General features: G+C 41.8%; 1 protein-coding gene across 1 annotated transcript; it reads left to right on the forward strand.

Annotated features, from left to right (window-relative positions):
* The first annotated feature begins 1,509 nt into the window (after positions 1–1,509).
* Positions 1,510–16,099, forward strand: LOC112215779 (opioid growth factor receptor). The gene is made up of 7 exons (XM_024375171.2): positions 1,510–1,875; positions 6,625–6,693; positions 6,940–7,021; positions 7,107–7,185; positions 7,631–7,697; positions 13,356–13,504; positions 13,655–16,099. Exons 1-7 carry the CDS (start codon positions 1,744–1,746, stop codon positions 14,733–14,735), a joined length of 1,659 nt encoding a protein of 552 aa, XP_024230939.1. The 5' UTR covers positions 1,510–1,743; the 3' UTR covers positions 14,736–16,099.
* Positions 16,100–17,214: the final 1,115 nt, after the last annotated feature.

Here is a 17,214-nt window from a genome sequence, read left to right on the forward strand (position 1 = left end):
AAAAATTTGCTTGGCTAGTTTCAGGCCTTTTGTGGTGGTTTTTAGTATTCACGGGCAAGATATTTTGTTTGATCTGTCAACCCTGTCATCAGCTGCTCAGCCAGGAGGTGCTTGAGGGGAAAGATGGCGGAGGCGGATGATGAAGTGGTTTCTGAATCTGATGGCGGTAGAATCAAAGGAGAATTGGAATATTGTCCATAAGAAAGGAAAACGGAGCAAAGTAGAGTACAGTGATGAGAACGTTACTTCGTATCTTGTAGGAGTACAGTTTGTAATTGAGGAGCAGCTGATTGAATTACCAATCTTGAGGAATACATTTGAGATATCCTAACTGGTGGAGAGAGTGCTGGGTAGAGTGAAGGCTGTGAGGATCATGAGAGGCGGGCTGGTTTCGATTTTTTTTTTTGTGCTTATGAGGATCCGAAGAAACGTGTGTTGCGTCTCACCCGATTTGATAAGTTTGAAGTGTCGTGTGTGTGTGTCTCTCAGAAACAGGGCACCTCTCAAGGGGGCTATATCTGGAGTCTCGTGGGAAGTAGATGTTGAAGAGATGAAAAATACTCCTGGAGTGATTGATGCACGTCGGATGAATCGTGTGGTGAATGAAGAAAAAGTGAAGAGTCTGTTCTTTTATTTTTTGATATGGAGTCAGTTAGGGTGTATTAACTACAGAGTCAGAGCATTTATCCCAAGATCAATGCAGTGTGATAATTGTAAAGCTTTTGGTCATGTTTCAAGTCTTTTTGCAGAAAGGAGAAGTTGAGATGTCCAAGTTGTGGAAAAGATCATATTATGTTATAAAAGTGATGAAAATTGTGGTGAGCAATTGTGGTGAGAATCATGAAGCCTTATCGTTCGAATGCCCCATAAGGGTGAAAGAAAATGAGGTGGCCAAAGTCAGGGCTATCCAGAGCATATCATATGCAGCAGCTGTTTAAAAGGGTTGGCGGTTTGAATGGTGCACTTGAAGAGTCCATGGTGGTGGATAGGCCTTCACTGCAGGCTGCAGCGGTTGCCTTTCACCATCAGGATCCTGACATTTTAAAGGTTATGAAGGTGGACTTTGTGGCCTTTATACATATGGTGATAAATGCCACTGCCAAAGGTGGGGAGAAGGTCCAGGAAGATAGAAATCATTGTGGAAGCGGCGGAGCGGTTCCTGGGGCTGAAAGATTTCTCGGCGAAGAAGTTACATGGAATATTGCCACAAGCCGCACCACCCTCTCAGGCCCTAGAGCCGTACCACCCTCTCAGGCCCTAGAGCCGTACCACCCTCTCAGGCCCTAGAGCCTGAGAAGGGAGATATGAAGAATTGAAAGAAGGAAGAATTGGGAGTTTTGTTTAGTCAGTGTACTATTTTAATTTGGGTGGATTAAGTTAGTTTCCCTATCACGTATGGATTTTATTTGTACCTTCTTTTGGTTTCAACCCGTCCAGTAGGTGGCAGCAATACACATTTTGGGGTTGTAGTCCGCCATAAAAGCCACAGAAGAAGAAGCTGCTCAGCCAACAGACAGACATGCATTGACTGCAGACCATTTCACCCTGTCACTCATGTTTGTCGAACCCGTACTGGTACCACGAATCGCGACGATGGATTTTGCTGACCGGGAGGAGGGATGGTTGGTCGGCCGTGGTAGTCATCGAATTTAGGCCTGGAAGTTCAACTCATGTGTAATTATCTTGGCTAGCAGATTTCGCTTTTGGTCTTTCTCAAGCCCACATTGTGACATTGTGTTTTAAATGATGGAGCAGGACGATTTAGTGTGCGTGTATGATTCGACGTGGGACACCGAGAGTGATGGAGACGATCCTGGAGAGAACCAAACGCGTCGCTCAAGCCAGGACAAAACTAAATCATGGACATCTGGTTTAGTACGTTGCATTTTTTTTAAATCTTGTGTAACCAACTATACAAATGTCGACGTTAACACGGCGAACGAGTACGCGAAAACTAATGTTAGCATTAGGCCACTACTAGCACACGTTAGCTTGCTAGCTAACGTTAGCAACTGTTCAACTAATGGAAGCCTAACGTTACCTCCAAATGTGGAATATTGTTTGCAGGAGAATGTAATAGTTACCAACTCACTTAAAACTATCATTTATATTTAACGAGTTTCATTTATAATGCCTCGTTTAGTTTTGGGTTACAAAGCTACTATGCTAACTAACGTTAGCATGCTAAAGGCTAGATAAAGCGCTAACGTTCCGTTAGCTAGATGTAACGTTAGCTTTTCATCCCCACTTTGTCTTGAGCTAGTCATTGCATTATAGCCTGCAGTGGCGATTTTAGCATGTACATTTTGGTGGGGCAAACTCAGCATTTTTTTTTTTTTTTAGATGCATGCCAGCGAAGCCACTACGCAAGATTAAACAGTACATATGATGGACTATAACTGTGACAAACGGTGCCAAACAGTTAGGCCCTATAAAACTACTAAATATGGATTTAATTATACTTTTGTCAACAATCTACACAATACTATGTCAAATTGGATTAAAAATGGTAACATTTACGATAAATAAAATTATTTATTACGTAAGTATTCGACCCCCGAGTCAATAGGCCTACATTGTGAATGACATTTGGCACCAATTACAGCTGTTTGAGTCTTTCTCTGGGTAAGTCTCTAAGAGCATTGCACACCTGGATTGTACGATATTTGCACATTATCCTTAAAAAATAAAATATTCAAGCTATGTCAAGTTGGTTGTTAATCATTGCTAGACAGCTATTTCAAGTCTTGCCATAGATTTTCAAGCTGAGTTAAGTCAAAAGTAACTAGGCCACTCAGGAACAGGCACCGTCTCCTTGGTAAGCAACTCTAGCAAAGCTTTTTTTTGACTAACTGAAGATAGACCACAGCCTGTTGGTTCCATTGAGAGCAAATGAATTGTAGTGGGCAGAGCCAAACACAAGCTAGCTTTGTGTTTGCAGACATTGCAGCACGAGCACGATGTGGGCAAGTTGCTGGCAGAACACTGGGGAGTTCTTATCCATCTAATTTTAGAATGTTGCTATGGGCACAGCCAAACAGAAGTGATGGATTTGACAACTGCTTTACTTGCCTACTGCAGGTGGCAAACTTGCTATGGTAAATTGATTGGAGTCAATTTATAGAGTATAAAAGTCAAGTAAACAAGTGTAATTTTATATACTAGTCAAAAGGTTTTTTATTTTTATATTTTCTACATTGTAGAATAATAGTGAAGACGAACTATGAAATACTACATGGAATCATGTAGTAAGACAAAGTATAAAACAAATCAAACTGGGTGCGCGACTCTTCAAATAGCCACCCTTTTCCTTGACAGCTTTGCACATGCTTGGCATTCTCTCAACCAGCTTCACATGGAATGTTTTTCCAACAATCTTGAAGGTGTTCCCACATTTGCTGGTCACTTGTTGGTTGCTTCTCCTTCACTCTGTGGTCGGACTCATCCCGAACCATCTCAATTTGCTTCAGGTTGGGGGATTGTGGAGGCCAGGTCATCTGATGCAGCACTCCACCACTCTCCTTGGTCAAATAAATAGCCCGTACACAGCCTGGCGGTGTGTTGGGTCATTGTCAAGTAAATGATAGTCCCACTAAGCCCAACCCAGAAGGAATGGGGTAGCATTCTGCAGCGACGTGGTAGCCATGCTGGTTAAGTGTGCCTTGAATTTGAAATAAATCAGTGTCACCCACAAAGCACCATAACACCACCTCCATGCTTTACGGTGGGAAATACACATGCAGAGATAATCCGTTCACCCACACCGCGTCTCACAAAGACACGGCGGTTAGAACCAAAAATCTCCAATTTGGACTCTTATTGGTGTGGTTTCTTTGGGGCAATTTGACCATGAAGGTCTGATTCACATAGTCTTCTCAGAACAGTTGATGTTGAGATGTCTGTTGCTTGAACTCTGAAGTAGTTATTTGGGCTAAAATTTCTGAGGCTGGTAACTCGAATGAACTTATCCTCTGCAGCAGAGGTAACTCTGGGTCTTCCATTCCTGTGGCGGTCATGAGAGACAGTTTCATCATAGCGCTTGATGGTTTTTGCGACTGCGCTTAAACTTTTTCAAAGTTCTTAATTTTCCGTATTGACTGACCTTCATGTCTTGATGGACTGTCATTTCTCTTTGCTTATTTGAGCTGTTAAAATGGACTTGGTATTTTTGCCATAAAATGGACTTGGTATTTGACCAAATAGAGCTATCTTCTGTATATCCCCCTACCTTGTCACAACAGAACTGATTGGCTCAAGTGTATTAATCCTTGTCTTAACGGTAAAAAATAAAAATGACCCACTACTATGTTTAATTAACAGCACAGAGAACCCCCTAAATTATATTTTTTCAACTTGAAATTTGATGACCTTTTCCTATAGTGACCCAAACATTAGATAAAACTAAACATCTTTGTTCATATTTCCATGAAAGCTGTACACCACCAGGGTACGTAGTTTGTCTTAGGGTAATTTTTGACCCGGCAGTTATAAAATCACTTATGCACCACAAAAATCACAGAGACATTCACACAATGAGATATTGAGATTGTATGCTACTGATTGAACTCAGCCAGCAGCTCTTCTGAAGAGGAAGATCTCCATGGTTGGCACAGTTTGAAAGAACAAGCCTGAACTCCCCCCTCCACTCCTTGCTATAAGGGGGAGAGAGGCCTTCTCATCAAAGTTTGCCTTCTCCCCCACCACCAATCTAGTTTCTTACTTCCCAAAGAGGAACAGGAATGTGATCTTCCTGAGCACACTGCACAAAACGGCTGAGATCAGTGATTGTGAGGACTGGAAGCCAGCCATCATCCTGGACTACAACCACAACAAATATGGCATGGACAACCTGGACAAGGTGATTTAGAACTTACATTTAGAGCTGGCCCCTGGTCATCTTCCATAACATCATTGATGTGTTCTCATACAATGCCTTTGTAATATGGCACAAGATCAACCCTACCTGGATGCCTGATAAGTGGAACAAGAGGAGGGGTGTTCCTGGAGAAGTTGGGAAAGGCACTAGTAACCCCACACATTCAAAGAAGGGAGCGCCTCCCCTGCACAGCAGCGCTTGTGAAAGCTGTTCAGGGGGCTGAATCTTGTCCTGATCCACCTGAGGCTGCAGCGGGGGCAGGCAAGAGGAGGAGATGCCTCTAAAGGACCGTAAAACAAATATGTGCTGCACATGTGAGAAATGCATCTGCAAAGTCCATGCACACAACTTGCGTACTGTCCTACATGTGCTAATTAGAGTTGCTTGATTTGTTCTTCACGTTTTTGTTTTGTATCTATTGTATTCTTATTTATTGTTTATATACCTTGGGGGTGGGGGCAATGGGGTTTTTTTTTAAATGGGAGAAGACTATTATTTTGTAGTTGAATTTCGCATTGTACAGTGTGTGTGTATATATAAGAACTGTTTTGGCAACATAATGATATTTTCAAGACGATTGTTTCCCTTCAATAACATGCATTCAACTACTTTCTACACATTTCTGCTACTTTCTTAGGCTATACATGTGTTATCTCTTGCTAAAATAAAAAGTTGTTTACACCTATGCTGTACCTTTTTAGCAATAACAAACCTCTAGTTAAGAAAACAATTATGACAGGTGTGTTGTAATAAAAATGAGTAGTGTCCACTGATTTTAAATGCAGTCTTTCCTCATTGTGAAGAGGGAAACCCCAGATATTCAAAGTTTGTGATGAATGACCGGTTGTTTCTTCATGCAAAATAGATTTGGGGTTTACAATTCAATTAAGCTGCTTTATTTTAGGGGTTTAGTGAAGGAGGGTCTTTAAAAAAAACTTAGGACAAGGGGAATATACAGAATGTTAGGACTACATAAGGGTGAAGGCGGAAACAAATTATCTACATAAGCTAGCTATAACGTAACTAGTTGGCTAACGTATCCACACTGGTCACTCGCGCACTTGTCACTGTCGTGCCGTTTCTCGCACAGGTGCATTCTAAAGTGATTCAAGTGAATTGTGTTTTGTACCGCAGGGCGTCTGTATCGGGCACTTGTCACTCGCGCAATGGTCACTGGCGCGCTGTGTTTCTTGAGTTGCACGCTGTCTGCCACGACTCACAGAGCTAAATATCCTTCAGAACTGTGAACCCAGACAGATTATCCATTTACCAAGAAAAGCGAATGTGCTTTACAGAACTTTATTGAAACCATGTTTCGTAGGAATAGGATGTTTCTTTTGATGTGACGGCAGTGATTCTGCCGTAGCGCAGCACCACAAATGAACGCTGAGGAAACACTATGGGGTGAAAGGGCAGGCTGTCAGCTTTCATTTGAGGACATTTTCATCCATATCGGGTGAACCGTTTCAGCACTTTTTGTACATAGTCCCCTATTTTAGGGGATTAAAGTAGTATTTGGTATTTTCGTCACCATTTTTGTTGATGAAATTAACACCGCACCAAATCACCCATGCAACTGTACAAACAGGGAAACTATGGGGTGAAACTACAGCTATGGTCTTGTACCCGTATCCTCTTCAGTTCCACTGACTTACACCCAGGTCAAAATAATTTTAGGTACCCAAAAGAAAATGAATGTATTTCTGCCAAATGGTTCATCCAATATCGCTGTACCATATCTTTCACAGTGGTCAAACACGTTCTCCAGGAACATGAGGGCTGCCAAGGACATGCAGAACTACAGAAAAGGGTATCCTGTAAGTCTGAAGGCTCTTGATATTACACATGAATAGGGCCAGGAGTTTTTGTCCATGTGAATTTGTCATGAAAAATGTTGGGTCTTAGTAAGCCTAGTCTAACCTGGTCTTACCAGAACCCACATTTTTTTTCTCCTGACCATGTAAAACTCCAGGCCCTACACAGGTCATCTGTTCTTATCTTGTCATCGTCATGAGACATCATATAGACATCTGACTGTGCTGCTTGTCTGCGTGTCTTCACAGAATCTAACAGATGACGAATGCTCAGAAGAGAGAATGTTCAATTTAAAATTCTATCTCAACGAATACCCCTCCTCCCCTGATGGTAGGTCATTTGCTATTCTTCCAAGCTGTTTTCAGTGACTGGAAAATGTGCGTAATGGTGTATGTAATGCTCTATCTTTGTTTAGAAATTTTAATAGAATCCTTTCATAAAGAATGGAAGACGGACTATAAGAGGCTGGAGAGAGTTCACTCCTACATTCAGTGGTACGTATGATCCTAAATGCTCCGGTTCTGTTATGGGCTAATTGTGTGTATTTGTTTCTTATGTATTCCCCCCGCCACAAAAGCAGAATTAGAGAAAATGAATCACTAATTCATCCAAAGTGAAAATGCCGGTTATACCATTATAATGTAGTATTATACTATATTACTTTATGACTAGGCCTATAATTTGCCCGACTCTTTGGGAATTTGCCCGACAATGATAACAGTACAGTAATCGAATCTCAAGTGTCGTAAACTTGGATGGCGTTTACATTCTGTTGCAATAAACTGTCAATCACCAACATCTTGTCACTTGGCCGGAGCACGGAGCAGTAAAATATCAACAGGAAAGCTATCACAAAACACGATTGAAACATTGAAGTGATTCCACTGTGCTATTATTGATATCTAGCCATCTAAAGTTATAATCCACTGTTGCTCTCAGGTTGTTTCCACTGCGGGAACCAGGAGTGAACTACATGGCCTCTGAGCTCACCAAGAAGGAGATCCTGGTGAGTGGTTCACATTTTGCTTGATCATTGTGATGTATTAGGAGCACTGACCTGCAAGTGGGGTTAAGGGGTACAATAAAGCACTGTGAAATGCCCTTTTCATAAAATGAGTTACTGTTGAATGTAACAGTAAGCATATAGGGGGGACAAAATGGCGTCGTAGAGAGAACACTGTTTCAGCGAGCTCCCATGGCATTTGTACATTTTATATTTTTACATTATTCTCCTAGCTTGAAAAAGTGGTAGAATTGGCGAAATAAGTTATCCTACAACGAGTCTTGACGGCTATTTCTCAAAAATCTCTGACAACATGCCCGACAGAACTACTAAGAACTCGACCGAAACCACCACCTCTGTAGATGTGCAGGAGGAGCTAACTAATGTTAGCGAAGCTAACACCATTGCGGATCCAAGCACAATGGACCTGGTGATTCAAAAGATGACTGATAACATTACTAAAGTGATCGATGTTAAGATAAGAACGGTCTTGGAAGCAATAGCAGGCTGAACTACAGAGGGTTGTCAAACGTGTTGGTGAGGCAGAAGGAAGAATTGCTACTGTGGAAACTTCAACTACGTCTATGGACACTAAGATAAAAGCACTTGAGAAACAGGTGTGCGAAATGGCGGAGCACATTGACGACTTGGATAATCGAGGACGCAGATGCAATATTCGTGTTGTGGGACTCCCGGAAAATTCTGAAGGGACACGTTCAGTAAAAAATGTAATGGATCCCTGGCTACCTACAAATGGACACTAAGGCTGGTCGTGTGAAGCTGGACAGAGCCCAATGCTCTCAAGCACCGATACCTGGTCCCAACCAGTGCCCACAGTGGTTATAAAGTTCCACAACTTCACCAACAAGCAGCAAGTCATGGATGCGGCTAGAAACATCGGCTCTGAAGGTAGTCAACGTAAAGGTCCAAAGGTCTCATTCTTCAATGATTATTCCACAGCGGTTGTACGAAGACTCAAAGCGTTTGAGGCGAAGGCTCGACTCGAGAATGAAGATGGACTACGCACTACTGTACCCGGCCACGTTGAAGATTATGGTCAACGGATCGCCTAAACTCTTCACACCTGAAGAGGCTGCTGCGTTTATTGACTCTCGGGTAAATAACTTTAAGCTGCACCTCCGCAGCATTGGATAACTTTTTATTTGAATCTGATCATGAAACAGTGGTGTGAGTTCTCACGTGCTCTGGTTCAGTAATATTCATATCTTTATTTTTCTTGCTATATATATATATATATAAAGGATGAGGCTATTGAGTGGCAATGTGGACTTAAGAGTCTACATTGGAAAGTTGCAATCCCCTGGATTTTAGCTAGTGGGAAAACCCCCTTTGGATCTTTACATGTTTAATTTTGGGGTTTAGTATAGTTCGAGTTCAGGGTTCATATCGTTTGTTTATGCTCGGTGAGATCGAGAGTTCAACACATGGAAAAAGGTACCACTCCACTTTTACAGTAGGATTCAGTCTGGATATTGAATTGTCAAAGTGCAATGGCAGGTAACAGTCTGTGTGTATGCACATGGAACAGTAGGGGGAGCCATAATCCCATTAAAAAGAAGGTACTGTCTTTTTTTTAAAAATAAAATATTGATATCGCAAGAAACTAATTTGGATGATAAGGAGCATCTGAAATTACAACAAGGGGGGTTTGGTCAAGTGTTTTTCTCATAATTTACATCCAGAAGTAGAGGTGTAGCAATTCTTGGGAAAAATAACTTACCACTTAAGGTCTTGAATTGTGTGAAAGATAAATTTGGTCGCTTTGTTATAATTAATGGTACTTTACAAGGGCAGAACATTTCCATAATGAATATTTACTTCCCCCCTGCTCACCCCCCTGATTTCCTCACTAAGGTATTTCTAGACTTTTCAGAATTTAACTCGGACACTGCAGTGGTTGGAGATTTTAATTGTTTGTTGAACCCCCTTATTGATATGTTTCCCAGCGGTATAGCTTCACTCTCCTCAAGCTAAGTCACTTAAAGCTATTTGTGATGATCTGGGGTATGCTGATGTTTGGAGAACTCTTCATCCCTCCAACAGAGTTTAACTTTTCTTTTCTGCACCTCATGGATGTCCGACTAGAATAGATTACTTTTTTATGCCCAGGATGTCTTTGCAGTCTGTTTTATCCGCTAGGATAGGAAGCATAGTCATATCTGATCATGCAGAGGTGATCCTGGACATAACTCAACGGGGCATTAAATCGGTCAAGACATTAGAGGTCGACTATAACCGTTGTTAAAGACCATACATTCACATCATATTTTATTACAGATTTTAAAGCATTTCTCTTCCTTGCTCCTTTGGGAAACCTGTAAAGCGTATGCAAGGGGTCTGATTTATGTCATACACAGCCACTAAGAGACAGAAAAAGTGTCAAAAGCAAAACACGTTAGAGGGTGAATTAGGAACGAAAGAGAAGGACTACATTAAAACTCCCACTCCTGCCCTATTAAAGGAAATATTAGTCCTTAGATCAACGTTGGACTCTCTCCTAACACAGGACGCTGAAAAGAAAATTAGATTTGTCAGGCGAAAGCTATATGAACATGGCGATAAGCCTGGAAAGTACTTGGCATACCTAGCTAAAAAGAGAGCTGACTCTGTCAACTGCCACTATTACTGATTCTGATGGCAATCAATTATATGAAAATAAATTGATAAATGACTCTTAAGAAATTTTATGCAAACCTTTATGCCTCCGAACTGCCAGATGATGCACCCAAATTATTGGAGAACTTATTTTCTAAGATTGTTCTTCGGAGATAGTAGGGAGCTCAGAGGTCTCTCCTTAATGCCCCTATTACCGAGGAAGAGATAATGTTCGCAATTAAGAATTTGCAAAATGGTAAGGCCCCAGGACCAGATGGGTTTTGTAGTGAGTTCTATAAAGAGTTCCATGGCCTGATCTTTGAGCCATTGCGTGATATGTTTAACCACTCATTTTCAAATTACCAGCTCCCTCAAACGCTGAGAGAAGCCAACATATCACTTATTCTCAAAAGGGGAAATGTCCAGAGTCTTGTTCCTCGTACAGACCAATTTCCCTTCTGAATGTGGATATAAAATTGTTTTCTAAAATTCTAGCCACAAGATTAGAGGACTCACTGCCACTAATTGTGAAAGGAGACCAAACTGGCTTCATGAAGGGCCGTAAGTCATGCAACAATGTCAGGCGGCTTCTTAATGTAAACCAAGCCTACCAACAAAGTGCTATGGATGGTCTTGTGCTCTCCCTAGATGCTGAGAGAGTATTTGATTGTGTGGAGTGGTCTTACCTATTCTTTGCTTTAAATACATTTGGTGTAGGGGACAACTTTATAAAATTGGTGAAGGTTTTCTATGATGATCCTCAGGCTGCTGTCGTTACTAATGGGCTACGGTCAAATAGCTTTTCTATATACAGAGGTACCAGACAGGGCTGTCCTTTGTCTCCTCTCCTCTGCACTCGTTATGGAACCACTGGCCGAGGCCATCAGGGTATAACGCCTGCTATACAGGGGCTGCTCATTGGTGATGTTCACCATAAAATAAGCTTGTATGCTGATGATGTGCTGATATTCATCTCTAGTCCCGATACTTCAATTAAATCTCTTATTAATATTATTGAATTATTCAGTGAATTCTCAGGCTACAAGATTAACTTAACTGAATCAGAGGCTATGCCACTTGGTAACCTTCAATCTGTACCTAATACCTCTCCCCCTTCCCTTTTAAATGATCTCCCTCAGGTTTTATGTATCTGGGTAGATTTGTAACTCCTAAATTCCACCAAATATACAAAGCCAATTTTGTTCCCTTGTTTGATACAATAAGACAAGATCTGGAGCGCTGAAACTATCTCCCGATTTCTTGGTTGGGTAGAATATCCCTGTTGAAAATGAACATTTTTACCTAGACTACTTTACCCAATCCAAATGATCCCAGTATTACTCTCCAATAAGGTAATAAAGAATGTAAATGGATGGCTGAGTTCCTTTTTATATGGCGTAAACGTAAGCCAAGACTTAAGATGGCAATATTGCAGCTGCCAAGTTCTATGGGTGGCTTGGATCTGCCCAATATTAGGTTCTATCAGTGGTGTGCCCACCTATGTTATATTTCTGACTGGATCACAAACGATGACTCCTCTATTTGGTTAGACATTGAGACTTCTCTTTCAAAATACCCCTTACAGAATATTTTATTTTTCAGAAGTTTCAAGTCTGTAGAAGATCACTGCAATAATCCCATTACACTTAACACACTCAAAGTATGGAGGTTAGTTCAACGCTTCCTGGGAAGGTCCAAACTAACCTCTGCTCTTACCCCAATTCTTAACAACCCAGATTTTGGTCCAGGATTGTTGGATGCTGGCTTTCACTTTTGGCTTAATACGGGCATACGCAGACTAAATTACTTATTTGCTGATAAGATTTTGTCATTTGAGCAGATGGTCGAGAAATATCGACTCCCAAAACAGGGCTTTTTCCACTTCCTACAAGTAAGACATTACACCACCTTAATTGGTAACCCTGATATGTCTGTCATTGAAAGAATGCTTTTTTTCCCACAAAGGAAAATGTCTGTCTGTTTTATGATGCTTTAAGGGCCTTTTCTGCTGTCAACACAGAGGGTGAAACAAGTGTGGGAGAAAGAATTGTCTGTTACAATTGATGAAGAGATGTGGGAGGACTTTTGGAGATATGCAAAAATAATATCTATATGTAATCGTACTAGAGCGTTCCAATTAAGAATAATACACAGCTTGCATATATCCCCAAATCGCAGACATGCTTTTAGCCCCACTTCCCCTTCCCCTCAGTGTCTTAAATGTAACACTGATACAGGCACCCTAACACATTGTTTATGGTCATGTACCAAAATACAAAGATACTGGTCTGGTGTTCTGCAAAAAATTTAAAAGATCCTAGGGGTTGATCTAGAATTGGACCCAGTTTCTTTACTGTTGGGTCTCCCTAGTAGGCATGTTACTTCTGCGGGTAAGAGGAGGCTTTACAACATCCTTACCTTCGCAGCGAGGGCAAACATCCTTTTACAGTGGATTAGTGGTAAGGTTCCTTCTATTAAAGATAGTATATTATGCCAATTTGAATGGGTGCCTCTGGAATATCTGACATGTACATTGCATTCTAAAACAGATCAGTTCTACAAAGTATGGGAACCTTATCTGAATTACCTAGAATTACCTAGAACCTGAGGTATCAGCTATGCTGCAAGGATTCTCTTAGAATGGTGGTGATCTATGTATTTCAGAATTATACTGTACGTTCCATGTGTAAAACCTAACTTCTTGGTTTAAACTGAGCTTTTTTTGTTTAATTTCTGTAAGTTTGTATAAAATATATGTATTGAGAGACGCAATGATGGGGTGAGAGAAGCGCCGAGCGGGAAGAGGAAAATGGTGTATGTATGTGTATATGTATAAGTGAGTGCTGTTTCTTTTGCTTTGTCTCTCTTAATATGGGTGAAAATTGTGAAATTCCAATAAATAATGTTACAAAAAAACAGTAAGCATAGGGTGACTTGTCAAAGGACTCCCTTAGGTCCAGTGAGCAGACGAAGTGTTTATGAATGGAGCTTCTCTATCAAGGCGACGATAATGGTCTCTGTGCTCTTGCCCCACTGTGTCCTCAGGCCTTCAGGGAGAGTGAGGAGGCCAAGAAGAGGCTGGTGGAGTCCTACGAGCTCATGCTGGGGTTCTATGGTATCCAGCTGGTCAACAAAGACACAGGTGAGGTCAAACGCGCCGAGAACTGGAGAGAACGCTTCGCCAACCTTGAAAGGTGAGTTGCTGAAGTTATGCCTTGGTCATCTTTACAGGATGTGATTTCTTAAGTCCATGTGGAACCACTGACCATTCTTTGTCATCAGTGGCGTTGTAAACTGTTACTAGGGGTCCTCCATCTAAATATTGGTTGTGTTTTCTGTCTCAGGAACATGCACAACAACCTCCGCATTACGCGCATCCTGAAGAGCCTGGGGGAGCTAGGCTTTGAGCACTACCAGAGCCCATTGGTGCGCTTCTTCCTGGAGGAGACGCTGGTCAAAAGGAACCTGAGCAGTGTCAAGCGCAGCGTGCTCGACTACTTCCTGTTTGCCATTCGTGACAAGCAGAAGCGCAAAGAGCTTCTGCGCTACGCTTTCCAGCACTTTGAGCCCAAGGAAAAGTTTGTATGGTGCCCCAGAAAGATCCAGAAACAGCTGAAGAAGGCGGAGAAGGGGAACGGAGAGGGAGCGGAGGAAGGCCGCACACGAGCCAAGGCTAGAGAGGGAGAGGCAGTGGGAGCCCAGAAGGAGAAGGGTGTCACAGAGGAGGTGAAGGAGACTACCAAGTTGAATGATGAAGCATTGAGTAGTGATGGAGATAAGCAGGCTGAGGGTTTTTCTGTTAATCCTTCGGGGCCAGCAATCTCCTCAGAGGACTCAGAATCACTGGGAAACGGTAACAGTAATGATCTTGATATGGACCATTCAGGCAGCCCAGACCCTGAGTCTGTTAAAGGAGATCACAGTATGGAGGAAGGACTCAAAGAGGATAGTCAAGCCAAGGACAGCGTCCAGGACTCAGTTAAAGTCAAGGCAGCTGCATCTGAAATGAAGTCTGATAATTTGGCGCAACCGACTAAGAAGAAAAGGGAAGGTGACACGGTGGTGACACGCAACGGTCCTTCAGAGAACTGCCCCAACGGGTGGGAGAAAGGCACAGGCGTCCCCAACGACAACCACCCGCATCAGACGAGCCCATCAGCGGCATCATCCCACAAAGCCAAGACTGAGGATCCCAAAAAGGATTCGCCGAAAAAGGACTCCTCAGAACGAGGTGAAAAACACCCAAGGACTGACTTTAGTGATGTGTCTGATAACAAAGCAGTGCCAGTGGGTGGGGAGAACACAAAGAAAGCTGGAGAGGACCAGACAAATGGGAAAGAGGTGAAAAATGAAGTGGAGCCAATGGATGTGGAATTCAACTCCCAGCCAAGTTCAGGGAACTTCAGGGACATGGGAACTTCCTGAATATAAGGAGGGAGGAATCAGTTGCAGACTAAAGGGACATATGTTAAATTGTGTACAGTTATGGCCAATCCCAAATCGACCCCTAGACCCTACCGTCTAGGCACTTCATGTGGATATGAAAGGCTCAGAAAAAATGTATAGTCTATGGTAATAGCTCATCCTTGCCGTCTGATACTGTAGGTTAGATGGAATTCTCGCCATATTGCTTACACCTCACCAATCCTCAGAATGGCATAAATTCTGAGTTCTACGGAAGCTCCTAGGAGGAAGGCGCTAGGTGGTTTCTGGGCAGGGCTTTAACAGAAATATAGTTTTCAGGCCTTATTATATTCTACTGTCCTCCATGTTCACATTGGAGTGGGTTTGTTCTTGTTGGTAAGGATGTATGGGTTACTGAATTTATTTGTTTTGATGAAATTGTGTTGTGACGGGGATTCAGACTGCAATCAGTTCTCCAAGGTTGATCTTGCAACTGCGAGAAGTTGGGTACTTTGAACTGAGGAGGATGTAAGGATAGTCTGTAATTACAGTCAACATTGAAAAGATGAATTCAATCTCATACAATGAACTGATGCCTGCTTGTTGCAACTTTTTTTAATACACCACTCCGTTCAAAAACTGAATACAGTTTGAATAGTAATTTTGCACACATTGAAATGTACTTTATCTAGTATTATCTGTCAATGTTGCGACTACATTGTGTATTATATTTTATTGAAAGCCTCTATGAAATGGGAACAGGATTGTAATGTCATTTGTTTATTTTGAGAATTTTGCACTTTTTTTGCGGAATGAGAGATATACATGACATTGCCAAAAAAAAAAAAAAAAACATTTAACTGTTTGATTGTATTCTGTCTTGGAAGTTTTGAAATAATATGAGATGTAGCTATTTGGTTGAACTACTTTGGCTTTGCTGTAAGGATGACATAGTAAGTGTAATCAATAGAATGTGGGTGTTCTTTTTCTTATGTTCCAAACAGTGAGGCAATTATTTTATTTTTTTTCAAAATTATTGTATGGTTATCCAAAGGCCTGATCCCCTTCGACTCATTTATTGAATTGCAAATCTCAGGAAAACCCTGTGGGAGATAGTCAACGTTTCTTCCATTTCTGAGGTTATGTTTGGGTAAGCTTTGTTTTCCACCCTTGTGGAGATTTCATCACGAATGTCTATTTTACAATTTTCAGCAAATGAATTAATATATTCATCATACATGTATTGAAATTGTGTGTGAAAGGGTTGTAAATACACTCCACTTTGGTGGGGTGCTGAATGGAATTTGAAAATCCTTTGTCCATGCAACCTACAAACTTGACCCCTTTCCTGTTACATGACAATAAAATAAAGATTGTGCAAGTTATTTACGTTTGTTTGTCTAATTCATTTTTACCCTTCTAGAATTATTAAATTATTCAGATTCCAACCTTGGTTGTCTGAATACTATACTACAGCCGTGTCCAAAATTTGAGAATGACACATTAATTTTCACAAAGTCTGCTACCTCAGTTTGTATGATGGCAATTTGCATATACTCCAGAATTGTTTAGAAGAGTGATCAGATGAATTGCAATTATTTACAGAGTCCACCTTTGCCATGCAAATGAACTGAATCCCCCAAAACATTTCCACTGCATTTCAGCCTTGCCACAAAAGGACCAGTTGCCATCATGTCAGTGATTCTCTCGTTAAGGTGTTGACAAGGCTGGAGATCACTCTGTCATGCTGATTGAGTTTGAAAAACTGACTGGAAGCTTCAAAAGGAGGGTGGTGCTTGGAATCATTGTTCTTCCTCTTGTCAACCATGGTTAACCGGCATGCCATCATCATTGCTTTGCACAAAAAGGGCTTCACAGGCAAGGATATTGCTGCCAGTAAGATTTCCACCTAAATCGACCATTTATCAGATCTTCAAGGAGAGCGGTTCAATTGTTGTGAAGAAGGCTTCAGGGCACCCAAGAAAGTCCAGCCAGGACCGTCTCCTAAAGTTGATTCAGCTGTGTGATTGGGGCACCACCAGTACAGAAATGGCAGCAGGCAGGTGTGAGATCAACTGCACGCACAGTGAGGTGAAGACTTTTGGAGGATGGCCTGGTGTCAAGAAGGGCAGCAAAGAAGCCACTTCTCTCCAGGAAAAACATCAGGGACAGACTGATATTCTGCAAAAGGTACAGGTATTGGACTGCTGAGGACTGGGGTAAAGTCCTTATCTCTGATGAATCCCCTTTCCGATTGTTTGGGGCATCCGGAAAAAAAGCTTGTCCGGAGAAGACAAGGGGAGCGCTACCATCAGTCCTGTGTCATGCCAACAGTAAAGCATCCTGAGACCATTCATGTGTGGGGTTGCTTCTCAGCCAAGGGAGTGGGCTCACAAGAACACAGCCATGAATAAATAATGGTACCAACACATCCTCCGAGAGCAACTTCTCCCAACCATCCAGGAACAGTTTGGTGACGAACAATGCCTTTTCCAGCATG

The sequence above is a fragment of the Oncorhynchus tshawytscha genome, linkage group LG16 (assembly GCF_018296145.1).
Source record: "Oncorhynchus tshawytscha isolate Ot180627B linkage group LG16, Otsh_v2.0, whole genome shotgun sequence".
Classification (NCBI taxonomy): Eukaryota; Metazoa; Chordata; class Actinopteri; order Salmoniformes; family Salmonidae; genus Oncorhynchus; species Oncorhynchus tshawytscha.